Source organism: Balaenoptera musculus, chromosome 2 (genome assembly GCF_009873245.2).
Source record: "Balaenoptera musculus isolate JJ_BM4_2016_0621 chromosome 2, mBalMus1.pri.v3, whole genome shotgun sequence".
Classification (NCBI taxonomy): domain Eukaryota; kingdom Metazoa; phylum Chordata; class Mammalia; order Artiodactyla; family Balaenopteridae; genus Balaenoptera; species Balaenoptera musculus.
The window spans coordinates 61,377,959-61,398,029 of record NC_045786.1 but is presented as its reverse complement, the minus strand read 5'-3'; the positions used below and the strand labels follow the sequence as shown (position 1 = coordinate 61,398,029).

General features: G+C 38.4%; 1 protein-coding gene across 2 annotated transcripts in view; it reads left to right on the top strand.

The window, feature by feature from the left end:
- The first annotated feature begins 1,148 nt into the window (after nucleotides 1-1,148).
- The window catches only part of REC114 (REC114 meiotic recombination protein), a 113,434-nt gene continuing 94,511 nt past the window's right edge, over nucleotides 1,149-20,071 (top strand). The window contains exon 1 of one of the 2 annotated variants that reach the window (XM_036841700.1): nucleotides 1,149-1,311. In XM_036841700.1, the coding sequence (XP_036697595.1) occupies nucleotides 1,153-1,311 (159 nt within the window). In that variant the 5' untranslated portion in view covers nucleotides 1,149-1,152. The remainder of the gene's footprint in view (nucleotides 1,312-20,071) is intronic. The other variant, XM_036841701.1, reaches the window with a different exon arrangement.

Here is a 20,071-nt window from a genome sequence, read left to right as displayed (position 1 = left end):
CTAACATAGTTATATACTGTAGATATTTAATGGTGCTTTGTTGAGTGAATAAATTACCACTTCTCCAACCATTGTCTATACATTTAATACCCTTTGAAATGCATGGTTTTAAAAACTGTTTGCATTTTAACTCTATTAGTTTGGTTAACATAGCTTCCATCTTCCATACACAATGCTTCTGATTTGACACAAACTGGATAGATACCCAAATTCTTTGCAAGTGGGGTGGACACATGGAGAGATTGCAGAGTCCACAGTTCTACTCTGGCTGTGTAACCTTATACAAATTGCTTCTACTCTCAGGACATTATTTTGCCTCCATCTATTCAACGGGGGTAATAATCTCTGTTTTGCTTCTTTAATTTACCACAAGGTTATTGAGAGGACAAATGAAATAACAGATGTAGAAGTGCTTTGTTGATTATAAATCACGCAGGCCTGTCATCGAGTTGCACCTGCTTTTGATTGCGGCACACCTTTCACTGTCGGCAACATCCCACCCATTCTCTACCTGCTTTAAAAGAGAACTTGCCCGTCTGGAGGGAATATGTCTAGTGGGCTGCAGGATGATGAGGAAATAACCCTACTTCCTGAATGGTGGGTGGAACTGGGGCTGTGTTGCGGTGGGGTTGAGGTGAGCAGCGCCACTGTCTTCTGAAACTCTTCTGTGAGGAAGGAAAACACACTTGTCCAGACAGCCTCGAAGAGCCGGCCTAGTCCCACCACGTAGAAGTCACAGGGAGTCGTCCAGTTTTCCCAAAGGTCTCAGAGCGGCCGGACAATGACCTGGGCTGCCTGAGGGAAGGGGAGGGCCCGAACGAAGCAAAGGCAAGACCAACTACCATTTATAAGCGTCACAGCCCCACTTCAAGATGGAAGTTACCATCCTCACTTTGTCCACCACGACAAGAAGACACCCAAGGTCCACAGCTACGCCTTTAACCCGAAGAGCACCGCCCCCAACCCCTACTCCCCTCCAACTCCCCCACCCCGCTCCTCCTCACCCAGCTTCCCGTTCGAGTCTCCGGGGCCTGTCCATTGGCTTCCACTCTTGGGGGGGGTGGGCCTTGGGTCACCTCGCTTCCTGATTGGTTAGTTGAGCCGATTGGCAGGCACCCGCGAGCTGCGGCTGCGCTAGCCAGGAGGCCGAACATGGCGGAGGCGGGAAAAGAGCACGCGGGCTTCGGGCTCCCGGGAGGAGACGCGGCACAGTGGCCTCTGCAGCGGTATGGCCGCTTCATGCCCTCGGGCACTGGAGAGCCGCCTGGGCCTGGCCAGGAAGCTGTCACAGCCTCTTCCCCAACATGGAAGGTGAGGCCTGAGGGCGGGAAGGGCCGGGAGGCTCTCACCCCGCCGCGGGGAGGGAGGGGAGACTGTGGCCTGGTACCCGAGTGCCCTGCCGAGAGCTACGCCGACAGAAGGAGAGGATTGATAGGGGCGGTTAGCCGACAGCTAACGTAGGAAATACGTATAATGATTGGAACCCAGTGCATTCTCAAAATAATTATGCAAGGGCTTGGTAAACGTTCACATATTCGACAGATATTTACTGAGCGTCAGTTATGTGTTAGATTTTATTCACGGTGCTCGGGGATGTATATCAGTGAACAAGGTATAAATGATCCCTGCCCTCGTTTTTTTTTAGTCTAGTGGAGGACATAGTATTTATGCATATACTGTATAATTATGTAAACTAGTTTCACATCCCTTATGTGGAAGGGAGGGTTGAATAGTCTTTAATCAAGTTGTCTTTCTTCAGGCAGTCAAGCATTACACAGAAGAAGGACTAAATTTGAATCCTAGCTTTGCCACTGAATTTCTATGACCTTGGTTAAGTTACTTATTCTCTCTGTACCTTATTTACCTTATCTTAAAATAGGGATAGTAATAGTATCTACTTGGTAAGATTGTTGTGAGCACTGATTAAGTTAATATATATAAATCACCTGGAACAGTGCCTCATGTAAAGTTATGTAAGGGTTTACTGATAAACCCTTAATTATGGAACCAAGGGTTCCTTTTTTTTTTTTGTCCTGGTGATATGTTTTAATGCCATGGGTTGCTGATCATTCAGTTCCTTTTGGTCTGGCTTGACTATTGGATGTGGACCCTGGGGTTTTGGATTATGCATGTGTGTATGTGTTGGTGTGGTTTGGGCAGCAGCGGGTAGGAGAAAAGTAAAAGAAAGAGAACAAATATTCCAGGTAGAGGATGTAACGTGTGCAGAGGCCCTGCACCTGGAAAACCTCAGCATTTGTAATGTGCAGACAGAAAGAGTAAGGCTGGTGCTTAGAGAACAAGGAGACTGATAACATGGGATGAGGTTGTCTGGAGAGGTAGGCAGATGCCTCGTGAACAGTGTCCTAAAACCAATAGGAAGCCACTGAAGGATTTTAAGTTGGAGCATTTTCATCTTTGAAAGTTCACTCTGGTTGAAGTGTGGAGATAGAATTGGAGAGGAATAGAATTGGAGAGGAATAGAATTGGAGAGGAATATGAGTAGAGTCAGGAAGATCACATGGAATGCTTTTGCAGTGTGGCAGGCAAGAGATGGTAATGACTTAGACGGGAGGGCAGGGGTGGGAGGATGGGGAGGGAGGATGGCAGTAGAAATGGGGAGACCGGGCATGTTAAAGCTATATCTTGGAGGCCAAAATGACAGGACTTGGAGATTGATTGGGTATAAGTGGTGAGAGTAAAGAACTTTTGGGTTTCTGGCAGGATCAACTGGGTTGGGAAACATTGGAGGAGGAACACTGAAGGAAAGATCCAAGACTTCAGTTTCAGATGTATTGGGTTTCAATGTGTTTATGCAGCATCCAAGTGGGGATATTGAGTGGGTAGTTGGGTATGCTGGTCTAGACTCAGAAGAAACATCTGGGCTGGAGATGTAAATGTGTCATCAACACGAAGGTGACATTTATAGTTATGAGATGATACGGGATTCCAGGACCAAGCCCCAAGGTAGGTCAGGAGGGGACCGAGTCCCTAAAGAAGATTGGCAAGGGACAGAGAGTTGGGAGGCACCCAGGAGAAAGCAGATCCATCAAAGCTACAAAAAGTTACTTCAGGAGGGAGAGAACAATTAACTTTGTTGAATAATGCTGCAGAGTGAAGGATAATGACGACTAAGGGGTGTCCATTGGATTTAGCAACATGAAGGTCCTTAATGGTCTTTACCAAGAGAAGTTTCAGTGGAGTGAAGGGGGTGGAAGCCAGATAGGGGTGGGCTGAAGAGTGACTAGTAGGTGAGGAAGTGTGGCCAATGTGCATGGACACCTCTTCTCAGACACTTGGCTGTGAATGTGAGTAGAGATGGGGCATAATGAATTGTTCACCAAATCTAGACTATTAGAGCTAAGACCATTAAAAAAGGCATTAAATACTTAATTGTACTATGGTGGAAAACGATATCCTGAGAAATTGTATAGACTGCAGATGCAAAATAGGGTGAATAAAGAGTTAAATTGAAGAATGACTAATCTATAATAGGATCTTGTAAAAAAAACTGGGAACGTTTGAGGACATAATTAATTTTTGAAACTGCCCAACAGGTTCCTTGATACCTTCTCTAAACACCCTTTAAACCCTTTCTCCTCAGGCGTCTTTGTTGGATGCATGGCCTCAGATGCAACTGGGTAACTATTAGATTCCTATCTTGCAACCCAGAGGCCAGGGACATTTGACCATCCGAAGGAGCTGTTATTACTTTTTTTCCCTTTTCTTTGCAAAGCTCTTCATAATTGCGTATAAGGAGCAGCACTTTTCAACAGTTTTCTGATGTTTGGCATAAAGCCACAGCTACAGTGACAAGGGATGAGGTTTGGCTTTTGCAGTGCTTTTGAAAACTGAACATTTGTACCTTCCTTTGAATCTGTGCCGAACCATCCTACCTGCTGTGATCAGTTTCAGCCCAGGTCTGTCATTTTGGGAGGGAAAAACGAAAGAGAAAACAAGATTTGTTCTATTTTATGAGTTCTGTGACTATTGTGCAATAGTAATGATAGAAGATGAGCCATCTAAAGAGCTTCACTAAGTCCCATGTGAATTTTTCATTTTAAAAATATGTGGTACCTGCAGTAAAAAAATGTGTTAGGTAAAGCATAAAAATATATTATTGTGGAGAATAGAGTCATTCTGGGCTTTTTTTTCTCTAGGGGACTTTTAAGTTCAACCTTGAAATCTATTTTGAGTTTTTTCATTTTTTCCTGAAATTGTGGGGAGAATCTGATTTCCTGGTACTGTTCTATATAGTTGTTTAATTACAGAGAAGACTTTCATCACAGTGGCTACATGCTAAGGCAAAAATGTTGACTTAAGAGAAAAAATGAATAGTACAACAAGTCTGGTACTTCTAAGACTTGAAGTCCTAGTTAAGAGGTAAAGTCAAGTCTAAGACATCTTATATATAGACTATGGAATGTATATATTGATTTATTTGTCTGAATTGAATTATTATGAAAAGTTACTATCTGTAGATAAGTTAACCACAATTTGGAAGCAAATACACTTTTTGTAATACTGTAAAAAAAAAAAAGTGTGAAAAAAAATCAACAGTTTAGAACTGTGCTACTCAGATGTCAATGTGCATGGAAATCACTTGGGGATGTTTTTGAAAAATGCAAATTCTGACTTAGTAGGTCTGGTATGGGCAGTGAAATTCTGTAGTTCTAACCAGCTTCCAGGTGATGCTGATGCTGTTGGTTCAAGGACCAGACTGCGAGGCAAGAGTGTAGAAGACCTTGAATGAAATGGGCAGCCCTATAGTAAAATTAATAAAATAAATTTGTGGAGTTATGAGGTAAGGCAATCAGATTCATAATGAATATGCAAACATTTTATTAATACGGTTAATATTTAAACCATCTGTCATTTAAGTGGAATGAGCAAATGAAATACATCTTGAACTTGATTTTAATTCCTTACATCTGTTAGCCCAGCCTTTCTGAAAGGATTATCATAATAACAGATTGCTCCATTTTATGTATTTTATGGCTGAATGTAATTTAGTTTACTAATTTGAGAATAATTTTGAAAGGTGATGTTAATTGCAGGTTGCTTTTATTTTATTTATTTATTTTTTAAACATCTTTATTGGCGTATAATAGCTTTACAATGGTGTGCTAGTTTCTGCTGTATAACAAAGTGAATCAGCTATACATATACATATATCCCGATATCTCCTCCCTCTTGCATCTCCCTCCCACCCTCCCTATCCCACCCCTCTAGGTGGACACAGAGCACCGAGCTGATCTCCCTGTGCCATGTGGCTGCTTCCCACTAGCTATCTATTTTACATTTGGTAGTGTATATATGTCCATGCCACTCTCTCAGTTCGTCCCAGCTTACCCTTCCCCTCCCCGTGTCCTCAAGTCCATTCTCTATGTCTGCATCTTTATTCCAGTCCTGCCCCTAGGTTCTTCAGAACTTTTTTTTTTTTTTTAGATTCCATATATATGTGTTAGCATACGGTATTTGTTTTTCTCTTTCTGACTTACTTCACTCTGTATGACAGACTCTAGGTCCATCCACCTCACTACAAATAACTCAGTTTTGTTTCTTTTTATGGCTGAGTAATATTCCACTGTATATATGTGCCACATCTTCTTTATCCATTCATCTGTCAGTGGACACTTAGGTTGCTTCCATGTCCTGGCTATTGTAACTAGAGCTGCAATGAACATTGTGGTACATGACTCTTTCTGAATTATGGTTTTCTCAGGGTATATGCCCAGTAGTGGGATTGCTGGGTTGTATGGTAGTTCTATTTTTAGTTTTTTAAGGAACCTGCATACTGTTCTCCATAGTGGCTGTATCAGTTTACTTTCCCACCAACAGTGCAAGAGGGTTCCCTTTTCTCCACACCCTCTCCAGCATTTATTGTTTGTAGATTTTTTGATGATGGCCATTCTGACTGGTGTGAGGTGATACCTCATCGTAGTTTTGATTTGCATTTCTCTATTGATTAGTGATGTTGAGCATCCTTTCATGTGTTTGTTGGCAGTCTGTATATCTTCTTTGGAGAAATGTTTATTTAGGTCTTCGGCCCATTTTTGGATTGGGTTGTTTGTTTTTTTGATATTGAGCTGCATGAGCTGCTTGTATATTTTGGAGATTAATCCTTTGTCAGTTGCTTAATTTACAAATATTTTCTTCCATTCTGAGGGTTGTCTTTTTGTCTTGTTTATGGTTTCCTTTGCTGTGCAAAAGCTTTTAGTTTCATTAGGTCCCACTTGTTTATTTTTGTTTTTATTTCCATTTCTCTAGGAGGTGGGTCAAAAAGGATCTTGCTGTGATTTATGTCATAGAGTGTTCTGCCTATGTTTTCCTCTAAGAGTTTGATAGTGTCTGGCCTTACATTTAGGTCTTTAATCCATTTTGAGTTTATTTTATTTATTGTGTATGGTGTTAGCAGGTGTTCTAATTTCATTCTTTTACATGTACCTGTCCAGTTTTCCCAGCACGACTTATTGAAGAGGCTGTCTTTTCTCCATTGTGTATTCTTGCCTGCTTTATCAAAGATAAGGTGAACCTTTTTTGTACATGGGTTTATCTCTGGGCTTTCTATCCTGTTCCACTGATCTATATTTCTGTTTTTGTGCCAGTACCATACTGTCTTGATTACTGTAGCTTTGTAGTATAGTCTGAAGTCCGGGAGCCTGATTCCTCCAGCTCTGTTTTTCTTCCTCAGGATTGCTTTGGCTATTCGGGGTCTTTTGTGTTTCTATACAAATTGTGAAATTTTTTGTTCTAGTTCTGTGAAAAATGCCATTGGTGGTTTGATAGGGATTGCATTGAATCTGTAGATTGCTTTGGGTAGTATAGTCATTTTCCCAATGTTGATTCTTCCAATCCAAGAACATGGTATATCTCTCCATCTGTTTGTATCATCTTTAATTTCTTTCATCAGTGTCTTATAGTTTTCTGCATACAGGTCTTCTGTCTCCTTAGGTAGGTTTATTCCTAGGTATTTTATTCTTTTTGTTGCAATGGTAAATGGGAGTGTTTCCTTAATTTCTCTTTCAGATTTTTCATCATTAGGAAAAATGATGTATAAGAATGCAAGAGATTTCTGTGCATTAATTTTGTATCCTGCTACTTTACCAGATTCATTGATTAGCTCTAGTAGTTTTCTGGTAGCATCTTTAGGATTCTCTATGTAGAGTATCATGTCATCTGCAAACAGTGACAGCTTTACTTCTTCTTTGCCGATTTGGATTCCTTTTATTTCTTTTTCTTCGCTGATTGCTGTGGCTAAAACTTCCAAAACTATGTTGAATAATAGTGGTGAGAGTGGACAACCTTGTCTTCTTCCTGATCTTAGAGGAAATGGTTTCAGCTTTTCACCATTGAGGACGATGTTGGCCGTGGGTTTGTCATATATGGCCTTTATTATGTTGAGGTAAGTTCCCTCTATGCCTACTTTCTGGAGGGTTTTTATCATAAAAGGGTGTTGAATTTTGCCAAAGCTTTTTCTGCATCTATTGAGATGATCATCGCTTTTCTCCTTCAATTTGTTAATATGGTTTATCACACTGATTGATTTGCATATATTGAAGAATCCTTGCATTCCTGGGATAAACCCCCTGCTGGGGTTTATCCCAGGATAATTGATCATGGAGTATGATCCTTGATCATGGTGTATGATCCTTTTAATGTGCTGTTTGCTAGTATTTTGTTGAGGATTTTTGCATCTATGTTCATCAGTGATATTGGCCTGTAGTTTTCTTTCTTTGTGACATCTTTGTCTGGTTTTGGTATCAGGGTGATGGTGGCCTCGTAGAATGAGTTTGGGAGTATTCCTCCCTCTGCTATATTTTGGAAGAGTTTGAGAAGGGTAGGTGTTAGCTCTTCTCTAAATGTTTGATAGAATTTGTGAAGCCATCTGGTCCTGGGCTTTTATTTGTTGGAAGATTTTTAATCACAGTCTTAATTTCAGTGCTTGTGATTGGTCTGTTTATATTTTGTTTCTTCCTGGTTCAGTCTCAGAAGGCCCTGCTTTTCTAAGAATTTGTCCATTTCTTCCACGTTGTCCATTTTATTGGCATAGAGTTGCTTGTAGTAATCTCTCATGATCCTTTGTGTTTCTGCAGTGTCAGTTGTTACTTTTCCCTTTTCATTTCTAATTCTACTGATTTGAGTCTTCTCCCTTTTTTTCTTGTTGAGTCTGGCTAATGGTTTATCAATTTTGTTTATCTTCTCAAAGAACCAGCTTTTAATTTTATTGATCTTTGCTGTTGTTTTCCTTCATTTCTTTTTCATTTATTTCTGATCTGATCTTTATGATTTCTTTCCTTCTGCTAACTTTGGGGTCTTTTTGTTCTTCTTTCTCTAATTGCTTTAGGTGTAAGGTTAGGTTGTTTATTTGAGATGTTTGTTTCTTGAGGTAGGATTGTATTGCTATAAACTTCCCTCTTAGAACTGCTTTTGCTGCATCCCATAGGTTTTGGGTCATTGTGTTTTCATTGTCATTTGTTTCTAGGTATTTTTTGATTTCCTCTTTGAGTTCTTCAGTGATCTCTTGGTTATTTAATAGTGTATTGTTTAGCCTCCGTGTGTTTGTATTTTTAACAGATTTTTTCCTGTAATTGATATCTAGTCTCATAGCATTGTGGTCAGAAAAGATACTTGATACGACTTCAACTTTATTAAATTTACCAAGGCTTGATTTCTGACCCAAGATATGATCTATCCTGGAGAATGTTCCATGAGCACTTGAGAAGAAAGTATAATCTGCTGTTTTTGGATGGAATGTCCTATAAATATCAATTAAGTCCATCTTGTTTAATGTATCATCTAAAGCTTGTGTTTCCTTATTTATTTTCATTTTGGATGATCTGTCCATTGGTGAAAGTGGGGTGTTAAAGTCCCCTACTATTATTGTGTTACTGTCAGTTACCCCTTTTATGGCATTTGCCTTATGTATTGAGGTGCTCCTTTGTTGGGTACGTAAATATTTACAATTGTTATATCTTTTTCTTGGATTGATCCCTTGATTATTCTGTAGTGTCCTTCTTTGTCTCTTGTAATAGTGTTTAATATAAAGTCTATTTTGTCTCTTATGAGAATTGCTACTCCAGCTTTCTTTTGATTTCCGTTTGCATGGAATATCTTTTTCCATCCCCTTTCAGTCTGTATGTATCCCTAAGTCTGAAGTGGGTCTCTTCTAGACAACATATGTACACGCCTTGTTTTTGTGTCCATTCAGCCAGTCTATGTCTTTTGGTTGGAGCATTTAATCCATTTACATTTAAGGTAGTTATCGATATGTATGTTCCTATTACCATTTTCTTAATTGTTTTGGGTTTGTTATTGTAAGTCTTTTCCTTCTCTTGTGTTTCCTGCCTAGAGAAGTTCCTTTAGCATTTGTTGTAGAGCTGGTTTGGTGGTGCTGAATTCTCTTAGCTTTTGCTTATCTGTAAAGGTTTTAATTTCTCTGTTGAATCTGAATGAGATCCTTGCTGGGTAGAGTAATCTTGGTTGTAGCTTTTTCCCTTTCATCACTTTAAATATGTCCTGCCACTCCCTTCTGGCTTGCAGAGTTTCTGCTGAAAGATCAGCTGTTAACCTTATGGGAATTCCCTTGTATGTTAATTATTGCTTTTCCCTTGCTGCTTTTAATATTTTTTCTTTGTATTTAATTTTTGGTAGTTTGATTAATATGTGTCTTGGCGTGTTTCTCCTTGAATTTATCCTGTATGGGACTCGTGCGCTTCCTGGACATGATTGACTATCTCCTTACCCATTTTAGGGAAGTTTTCAACTGTAATTTCTTCAAATATTTTCTCAGTCCCTTTTTTTTCTCTTCTGTTTCTGGGACCCCTATAATTTGAATGTTGGTGTGTTTAATGTTGTCCCAGAGGTCTCTGAGATTGTCCTCAATTCTTTTCATTCTTTTTTCTTTATTCTGCTCTATGGTAGTTATTTCCACTATTTTATCTTCCTGGTCACTTATCTGTTCTTCTGCCTCAGTTATTCTGCTATTGATTCCTTCTAGAGAATTTTTAATTTCATTTATTGTGTTGTTCATCATAGTTTGTTTGCTCTTTGGTTCTTCTAGGTCCTTGTTAAACGTTTCTTGTATTTTCTCCATTCTATTTCCAAGATTTTGGATCATCTTTACTATCATTACTCTGAATTCTGCCTTTTTACTCTTCATTTGTTTGGTCTGATGGGTTTTTACCTTGCTCCTTCATCTGCTGTGTGTTTCTCTATCTTCTCATTTTGCTTAACTTACTGTGTTTGGGGTCTCCGTGTCGCAGGCTGCAGATTCGTAGTTCCCGTTGTTTTTGGTGTCTGCTCCCAGTGGCTAAGGTTGGTTCAGTGGGTTGTGTAGGCTTCCTGGTGGAGGGGACTGGTGCCTGTGTTCTGGTGGATGAGGCTGGATCTTGTCTTTCTGGTGGGCAGGACCACGTCCGGTGGTGTGTTTTGGGGTGTCTGTGACCTTATTATGATTTTAGGCAGCCTCGCTGCTAATGGGTGGGTTTGTGTTCCTATCTTGCTAGTTGTTTGGCATAGGGTGTCCAGCACTGTAGCTTGCTGGTCATTGAGTGGAGCTGGGTCTTAGCATTGAGATGGAGATCTCTCGGAGAGCTTTTGCTGTTTGATATTACGTGGCGCCGGGCGGTCTCTGGTGGACCAATGTCCTGAACTCGGTTCTCCCACCTCAGAGGCTGAGGCCTGACACCCGGCCAGAGCACCAAGACCCTGTCAGCCACATGGTTCAGAAGAAAAGGGAGAAAAAGAAAGAAAGAAAGAGAGAGAGAGGGGGGGGGGGAGGGAGGGAGGGAGGAAGAAAATAAAGTTGTTAAAATAGAAAAAAATTATTAAAAATAGAAAAGTAATAAATAAAAAGAAAGAGAAAGAAGAGAGCAACCAAACCAAAAAACAAATCCACCAATGATAAAAGTGCTAAAAACTGTACTAAAAAAAAAACAAAACAGAAGCAAAAAACGGACAGTAAGAACCCTAGGACAAATGGCAAAAGCAAAGCTATACAGACAGAATCACATAAAGAAGCATACACATACACACTCACAAAAAGAGAAAAAAGAAAAAAATATATATATGTAAAAAAAATTTAAAAAGGAAGAGAGCAACCAAATCAATAAACAAATCTACCAATGATAATAAGCTCTAGATACTAAAATAAGATAAACATAAAACCAGAAACAAGTTAGATGCAGAAAGCAAACCCGAAGTCTACAGTTGCTCCTAAAGTCCACCGCCTCAATTTTGGGATGATTCGTTGTCTATTGAGGTATTTCAGAGACGCAGGGTACGTCAAGTTGATTGTGGAGAATTAATGCGCTGCTCCTGAGGCTGCTGGGAGAAATTTCCCTTTCTCTTCTTGTTCACACAGCTCCTGGGATTCAGCTTTGGATTTGGCCCCACCTCTGCATGTAGATCGCCTGAGGGCGTCTTTTGGGAAGTCTGAGGTCTTCTGCCAGTGTTCAGTAGGTGTTCTGTAGGAGTTGTTCCACGTGTAGATGTAGTTTTGATGTATTTGTGGGGAGGAAGGTGATCTCCACGTCTTACTCCTCCGCCATCTTGAAGGCACCCCCACAGGTTGCTTTTCAATTAAAGTTTTACCACGTTTTTCAGATTCCAAGGATTTCTCAGACATGCCCTAATTGGTTGAACCTGACAACTTCTTATTTTTTTCCTTTCAAAGGGAAAAAAGTCCTTTAATTTTTAAAGAAGGAACTTAAAATAATTGCCCTACTTAGAAATTAAGAAATACAAAATGAAGTTTGTACTTGAACTGTTAAATGCAGATTCATCCTAAGATATACTTTGGGTCCTCTTAACAGTTTCCTTTTTTTTCTTTGTATTCCTCTTGCCTACATATTACCTAGCATATGATAGGTGCTCAGTAAATGTCTGAGTGTGTGGTAACTTCTGAACTTTTTTTATGATAGTGTGCTAATTATGATGTGATAGCTACTATTTATTGTTTACTTCGGGATATTTCTTATAGCAGCCCTATGAAGTAAATATTATTATCCCCTTTTATAGATAAGGGAACTAAAACTCAGAGAGGTTCAGTGGCTTGCCCAGGAACACAGATAAGTTAAGAGAGAATTCAGACCCTGTTTTTCATGCCTCTAAAGCTTGTTACTTTAACCACTATGCTGTTTGTCTTAGAAGTGTTAATATTTCATTTGGGGAATAGCAGTTCAGTTATGTAGATGAGGACTTTTGAGATTAACACACAGGGTGAAAATGATAAAAATGATTGTAGGGTTTTTTTTAAGGAAAATTTAAGATTCAGTAAAAGCCCAAGAAAATTATTGAAAATAGTGAAGTAGTAGTTCTTCTTTGCATACCTGGTAATTTTTGATTGGATGCCTGATATGAATTTTACCCTGTTGGGTGAAGGATATTTTTGGATTCCTATAAATATTCTTGAGCTTTTTGCTGGGATAAGTTACTTGGAAACAGTTTAATCCTTTCAAGTCTTGCTTGAGCTTTGTCAGGTGGGACCAGAGCAGCATTTGATCTAGGGATCATTTTTTCCCACTCCTGAGGCAAAATTCTTCAACATACGTACTCTACCCAGTGTCCTTAAATTATGAAGTTTCTCACTCTGGCTGATAAGAACAGACCCTATTCCCTGCCCTGTGTAAGCACTCAGGATTGTTCCTTTAAGTCCTTTCAGGTGGTTTTTTGCCCAGCCTCTGGTCATTTGCTCACACATGTGTGTATGCTGAAGATTTGAGGAGGGGTCTCTCTTGGTACAGCTCTCTCTTCTCCGGTATTCTGGCTTGCAAACTCTAGCCACACTGACCTACCTGGACTTGGCAGCTCTCTCCCCTCTACTCAGGGACAGCTCACCAGATTCTGCCTGTGCTCCTTCTCCTTGTACTTTGGCCTGTAAACTTTCCCCAAGAAGTAACTAGGGCAACGGTAAGGCTCACCTCCTTTCTTTCTGTTATTTCTCAGGAATCGTGTCCTTTATTACTTGATATCCAGTGTCTTGAAAACTGTTGTTTCCTCTAATTTGTCCAGTTTTTTAGCTTTTTCAGGCAGGAAGGCAAGTTTGGTCCCTGTTACATTATGTTGGCCAGAAGTGGAAGTCCATAGTGGGTCATTTAATTCAGTCCCATTTTGTCATTTTCCACTTCAGTTCATCAATTCAACAAAAATTATTAAATTATCTATTTGGTACTTGGCATTTAGTTAGGCACTGGAGAAGCTATGGAACTGTCCTTGTGTTTCATCACAATCTTAAAATATTGGGGCACTTGAGCACAGGATTACAAAAATAGGTAGGGTCTGATCACTAGAGCGGTGTTTCTCAAAGTGTAGTAAGTAGGCAGAGTACTTTCAACAGTCCCTTGGGGGTGCTTGTTGAAGATGCAGATTCATGGTTCTTGTGCTAGACCTAATGAATCAGAATCTCTGAGCGTGACTGTCTAGGTGATTCTTATGTACTGCAATCTGTCTTCATGCCCCATTTCTGAAGGAAAGGTGGGGAGAGGGAACAATTGATAAAGTAATACTGATACTATTTAATGATTTATAATTTATGAAGTATTTTCATAAACCTCTTCACACTAATTCTCACATTTAATAGCTCTATTTAGATCTAATTACCATGTTATATACAAGAAGCTGATGCCTGGCTAGGTTAAATAGCTTGCCAAAGGTTTACATAGGAGTGGAAGAACTGATTCTAAAAGTCTTGTCTTCCTCAAGCCATTCTGCTGTACACTGCTGCTACCGACAGTGATATCTTCTCTTATGAAGATGTACGGGTGTCAAGAGTTACTATTCTTTCATGCAGCTTGCTTTTTTAAAGAGTTAACAGGTTATGTTGCTTTATTGATTAGGATTAAGATTGGCTCTGAATAATAGAAAATGCAAAATAACAGTGGATTAAATAAGACGCAAGTTTATTATTCACATAACAGTACAGGGCTTGTATGACACTCCACAGTGTCAGGAAATGAGGATCCTCCTATTTTGTTCCTCTGCCATGCACGGCCGTGGTCTCATAGTCCAAGATAGAACCGATATTCTAGACAGCCTGGTGGAGGAAAGGATGAAGAAGTAGACAAAAGATTCACACCTGCTGTCCCCTAAGGAAGTTTCTGGTAAGTTGCCACATGACACCTCCTCCTGTAGTCAGAACTTAGAGCTGTGGTCATCTTAACTGTATGGACAGCTGGCATATGTAGTCTGAATTCCACGAGATCATGTGTCCAGCTAAAAATCAGGGGTTCTATTACCATATAAGAAAGAAAATGGTTATTGGAGAATAAGAGAACAAGTCTCTTCTGAATCTGGAGACTGCTAAGAAATGAAGGCTTATTCCTGGGGGCCCTGGTTGGAACTCAAAAGGCATTTCTAATAACAATAGCAACAAACAAAAAAACTTACTTAGTACATAATTACTATATGTCAGTACCTAGAATGGTGATTGGCAGATACCCCCAAATATTTATTGAATGAATGAATCAAGGTCAGGTATTCTGGTAAGTATCTGATTTTGCATTATGTCATTTAATCTTTCTGATGACCCTATAAAGTAGTTATTACTATTTTTAAGTATACTTCCAAGTTGCAAAACAAGGATTTGATTCTAAATCCATCTGATTCCAGATAATGTCTTTTTTAAAGTAGTAGTCATTGGTGTTGTTCACCAGATATACTAAGATTGCATATCCCTGGCCTCTTTGAAGTTGTGTGTCATGTGACTGGTTTTGGCCAGTGAAATGTGAGCAGAAATGACCTATGTCATAGACAGGAGCTTTAGGAGCCAGTGTATGATTCATTGTTATCTTTCTCTTTGCTACAGTGTTGCAGGTATCTGCTGCTCTGTCAGCTTAGGTCCTACTGTGAGAAAGATGGGCAGTGTGAGGTAGAGTGGGAAGACAGGTAGAAAGAGGATGCATAGGTAGTGTGAGTGAGAAATAAAACCTTTGCTTTGGGGGGTTGTTAATTTCTACAGCATACTCTAGCCTACACCTGACTGATATAGAAATAATTTTTATAATTGTGGTTATGTTTAATTATATGTCACATACAGTGACGTATTGTAGATTGCTTAGGCTTTTGAGGAAGAACCTTCTAACAGATGTTCTAACATTTTATTTCCTATGACAAAATTTTTTTTCCAAAGCACCAGATTATAAATACATATTTCCAACTCTTTTCTCCTTCAATAAACAAAAGGTTCATTTTATTGTGTAACAGACATAGTTTTCATAGAGGCTATGCCTTGTTTGTATAACATGATTTAAGGTAGAATTTATCTAGACAAATATAGTGAAGTTTTTGTTTTCAGTTTAGTTGTTGAAGGAGTCTAAGAAGTTATAGTTTAAAATGAGGCCTGAGAAAATTAAAATTCATTCATGTTTAGGATTTGTTCCCTGCCTACCATGTGCTGGACACTATTCAGGGCTCTGTTTAGAGATGATTAAGGCATCACCATTGGAAGATCTAGCCAATTAAGCTCAAGTACCTGCTCATTTGGAATCTAGGGTGCTTTTCACCTAAAAAATGACAACATGGCATCCGAGAAATAAATTAGAGTGTTTCTTGAACTCAGATTTAGAAATACAGTTTGGATATTGGAACTGTTATGGGCGTAAGTGAACCTTGTTTGTGAATAAATAGAAGAGAGTGACTATGAAGATAGCAAGGCAGGTGTGAGAGTTGCAGTGACCTAGGGTAGGTGTGCCAATGGGAGGTACCACTTTCTGGTATACTTGGTAATTTTCATAGGATTTATTAGTTTGGGAGATTTTTAAACGTATTGGAGAAATGTCCTAGGACTGTGTTTTATAGAAAGAACAATAACCAGAGGGGCGTTGATTGGTAATCAGGGCATAAAGAACTTATTCCTCTGTTGCATGGGAGGTCTTTTGAGTAAATATATTTTGCTTATGGCTACTAATCAAGGTGATCAAGTGAACTCCAATAGCTAGGTTTAAAAGGACTAGATAATTTCACAATTATTAATCTTATTTGGGTATATGTGGTAAAAGAAGGGGAATCACATCTCATGCTCTGATGCATGAGATGATATTTTTAGATTCTAAAGAAAGAACAGATTCCCCAGGTATATATAATTACTTTTTTTTTCCTCTTTGGGTGTTATGCTCTTATAATTGTATTTATTATTATTGTTACTGTTAACACTTTGCATTTCTGTGAAACATCAAAAGCAAAATACTGAATTTTACAGTTTGGTAGTGGGTATGTAGCAGGGCCACTTTCATTAGCATAATATGTCCTACAAGTTTGTTGAAATAATTTATGAGGCTCTTTAGCTACCAGGAGTAAGTGAGGAGGCAGCTAATAGCCTACTTAACAATTTTGCACATTTTTTGTATTTTATGATGCATAAATCAGCAATTTGGGCCAATATATAGAGCACTGACACTTTCTGAGGGGTCTTAAAAGCAGGAAAAAACTCAAGTACATAATTTGTCACATCTGACAAGTAACACTATTTTAGCCTTTCGTGTAGGTATAAGTTACTTTAAGGTAAGTACATTTGAAATACTTTTCTATATTTTCATATATTTCTTTTAACCTTTTTCCTAATTAATTTTAGATTAGTCCTATAGGACATACAGTCTTGCACAAATACATGAATATAAAATAGGAGAAGGCTCTCTGATCATTTAACCAGTGTATAAGCTGTGCCTGAAAAGCTGTGCCTGTACAAACTGTGATAGGCAGGCTCTGTTATCTCAGTGTGTGCTACTGTGTTGATGGCAAAATACTACAATAGCAAGAGCTCAGGTTGATGTAAATCTTTCCCGAGTTTTATTGAGGTATAATTGATGTTTGACATTGTATAAGTTTAAAACGTACAACATAATGATTTGGTAATGTATATATTGCAAAATGATTGCCACAGTAAGTTTAGTTAACCACCCATCACCTCACATAGTTACAAATTTTTTTTCCCTTGTGATAACTTTTAAAATCTACTGTCAGCAACTTCCAAATATACAATACAATTTTGTTAGCTATAGTCATGATGTTGTACATTACATCTCCAGAACTTATTTAGCGTATACCTGGAAGTTTGTACCTTTTGACCACCTCCACCCATTTTGCCCACCCCCGCCTCTGTTTTCCACCAATCTGTCCTGTTGCTATGAATTTGTTTTTTCTTTAGTTCCACATATGAGTGAGATCATCCAGTATTTGTCTTTCTCTGACTTATTTCACTTAGCATAATGCCCTCAGGGTTCATACATGTTGTCACAAATGGCAGGATTTCCTTGTTTTTTTTTTTAATGGCCCAATAATATTCCATTGTGTGTTTGTGTGTGTGTGTGTGTGTGTGTGTGTGTATACATACCATATTTTCTTTATCCATTCATCTGTTGATGGACATTTAGATTATTTCCCTGTCTTGGCTATTGTAAATAATGCTGCGGTGAACATGCGGGTACAGGTATCTCTTTGAAATAGTGATTTTATTTCCTTCTGATGTATACCCAGAAGTGGAATTGCTGGGCCATATGGTAGTTGTACTTTTAACTCTTTTTTAGGAAACTCAATACTGTTTTCCGTGGTGGCTGTACCAGTTTACATTCCACCAGCAGTGCACAAGGGTTCCCTTTTCTCTACATCCTTACCAGCACTTGTTACCTCTTGTCTTTTTGATAATAGCCACTCTGACGAACGTGAGATGACATCTCACTGTGGTTTAGATTTGTATTTCTCTGATGATTAGTGATGTTGAGCACCACTTCATGTACCTGTTGGCCATTTGAACATGTTCTTTAGAAATATGTCTTTTTAGGTCCTTTGCCCATTTTTAAATTGGATTATTTGGTTTTTGCTGTTGATTTGTATGAGTTCCTTGTATTTTTTGAATATTAACCCCATATAAGATAGGTGGTTTGCAAATTTTTATCCATTCCATAGCTTGTCTTTTCATTTTGTTGATCATTTCGTTTGATGTGCAGAAGCTTGTTGGTTTGATGTAGTCTGCTTGTTTATTTTTGCTTTTGTTGCTTGTGCTTTAGGTGTTATATCAAAAAAAAAATCATTGCTGAGACCATTGTCAGGGAGCTTTTTCCCTTTGTTTTCTTCTAGAAGTTTTATGGTATCAGGTCTTACATTTAAGTCTTCAATTCATTTTGAGTTAAATTTGTGAGTGATGTAAGATAGGGATCTAGTTTCATTCTTTTGCATGTGAATATCCAATTTTCCCAGTATCATTTATTGAAGAGACTGTCTCTTCTTCATTGAATATTCTTGGCTCCCTTGTCAAATATTAGTTGATTTGTATATACATGGGTTTATTTCTGGGTTCTCTATTCTGTTCCATTGGTTTATGTGTCTATTCTTTTGCCAGTACCATAATACTGTTTTGATGACTTAAATCTTAAGCAACATTTAGGTTAGCAACTAGAAAGAAGAGAAGATATGAATGTGGTATATGTTCTGACACCTTAAAATAATCTTTTTCTTTGAAGACTTTGTCGTTAAAAATAACTTTTTTTGAGTTTTTTATATTGTGCTAATGTGAACATTCCAGTAAAATGCTAAATTATCACCCATTAAATATATTTCCCAAGAGCCAGAAATAAGTAATTTTTTTCTCAGCTTCTTGGATTATATTAGGCATTATGATGTTTGGAATTTCTCGGAAGAGATAGGATATTTCATGTAGCATCCTTTGTAGTAAGCTGAATGCTTTTTTTACCCTTGCTTCTACTTAGTCAACAAAAAAGGCTTATGTAAAACTTTTTGATTATGCTTGAATTTCTATATAATAAAGGTAGACGGAATATACGGTAAACCCACATGTACATATCAGCAGCTTCAGCAATTACCAACTCATGGCCAATCTGGCTTCATTGCTACCCTATCCATGTCCATCATGTTATTTTGAAGCAAATCACAGCCATCATACCATTTCATCAGCTATTTCAGTTGGTATCTCTAAAAGATAAGAACTTAAAAAAACAATTGTAATATCATTTTCACCCTAAAAAAATAATGGTTCCTTAATATCATCAAATAGTCAGTGCTCAAATTTCTGATAGTCTCATAAGTTTCATAATTCTTTTAAACAGGACCATACGTGGATGATTGATTAGTATTTCTTTTATTCTTTAAGGTTTCTTCTATGTGATCCACCTCTCTTCCTTCCTTGCAGTTTATTCGCTGAAGAAACCGAGTTCTGAAGAATTTCTGACAGTATGATTTTGCTGACTGCATCTCTGTGGTGCAGTTAATGTGATCCTTTGTCCTCTGTATTTCTTGTGAATTGATAACTGAATCTAGAGGCTTGATCAAATTCAGGTTGAGCTTTTTGTTTTTGTTTTTGGGGATTTTTGGCCAGACTACTTAGTAGGTGGTTTAGTCTTCTTCCCATTGGAAGTGTGTAATGCCAATTTATCTCTCTGGGGTATTGCCGCTATTGAAGCACAATGCCTAGAGCCATTAATTAATTAGGAGTTGCAAAAATATTGATATTCTAATTTTATCATTTTTCTTCATTTATTATCTGGAATATAAAATATTTTATATTCTTTACAAAAGTAAAGAAAGATTTCCTCATATCCACTAGAGTTTACCTGGAGGTCAGTTTGTATAGGAGAGGTAGGATAAGTGCTTGATTCTTTGCCTTCATTTACTAAAAAAAAATGAGTTTGTTGTCCAGAATCTTCTGGTGTTGGAGAGTGACTTTTTTTAAGACTGGAAGCTTTTAAGATCTTTATTCTTTAAATTTAGAAATTTTATCAGGGTGTGTCTAATTGTTGATTCCCTCCTCCCCCCCATCAAAGCCTGGAACTCGAACCTTCCCATCTTCTGTCTCATATCTCTGCAGTTGTGGAATAGTTGTTCTGCTATCTGTTTAATCATTGCCTTTGCTCTGTTTCTCCCCTTCCACTTTAGCTCCTGTTAACATCTGTTCTCCTGGGGCTGAGTCTTTGCTCCACATTATCTTGTACACGTGATTTCTTCTTTGTAGTTATGCTCTGTGTTTCTGAATATTTCTCCTACGTGATCTTTCAGACCATTAATTTGGTCTCCAGTTCTTCAGTTAAGCTATTGAATTTTTATATGTTTTTAGCTTCAAGTCTCC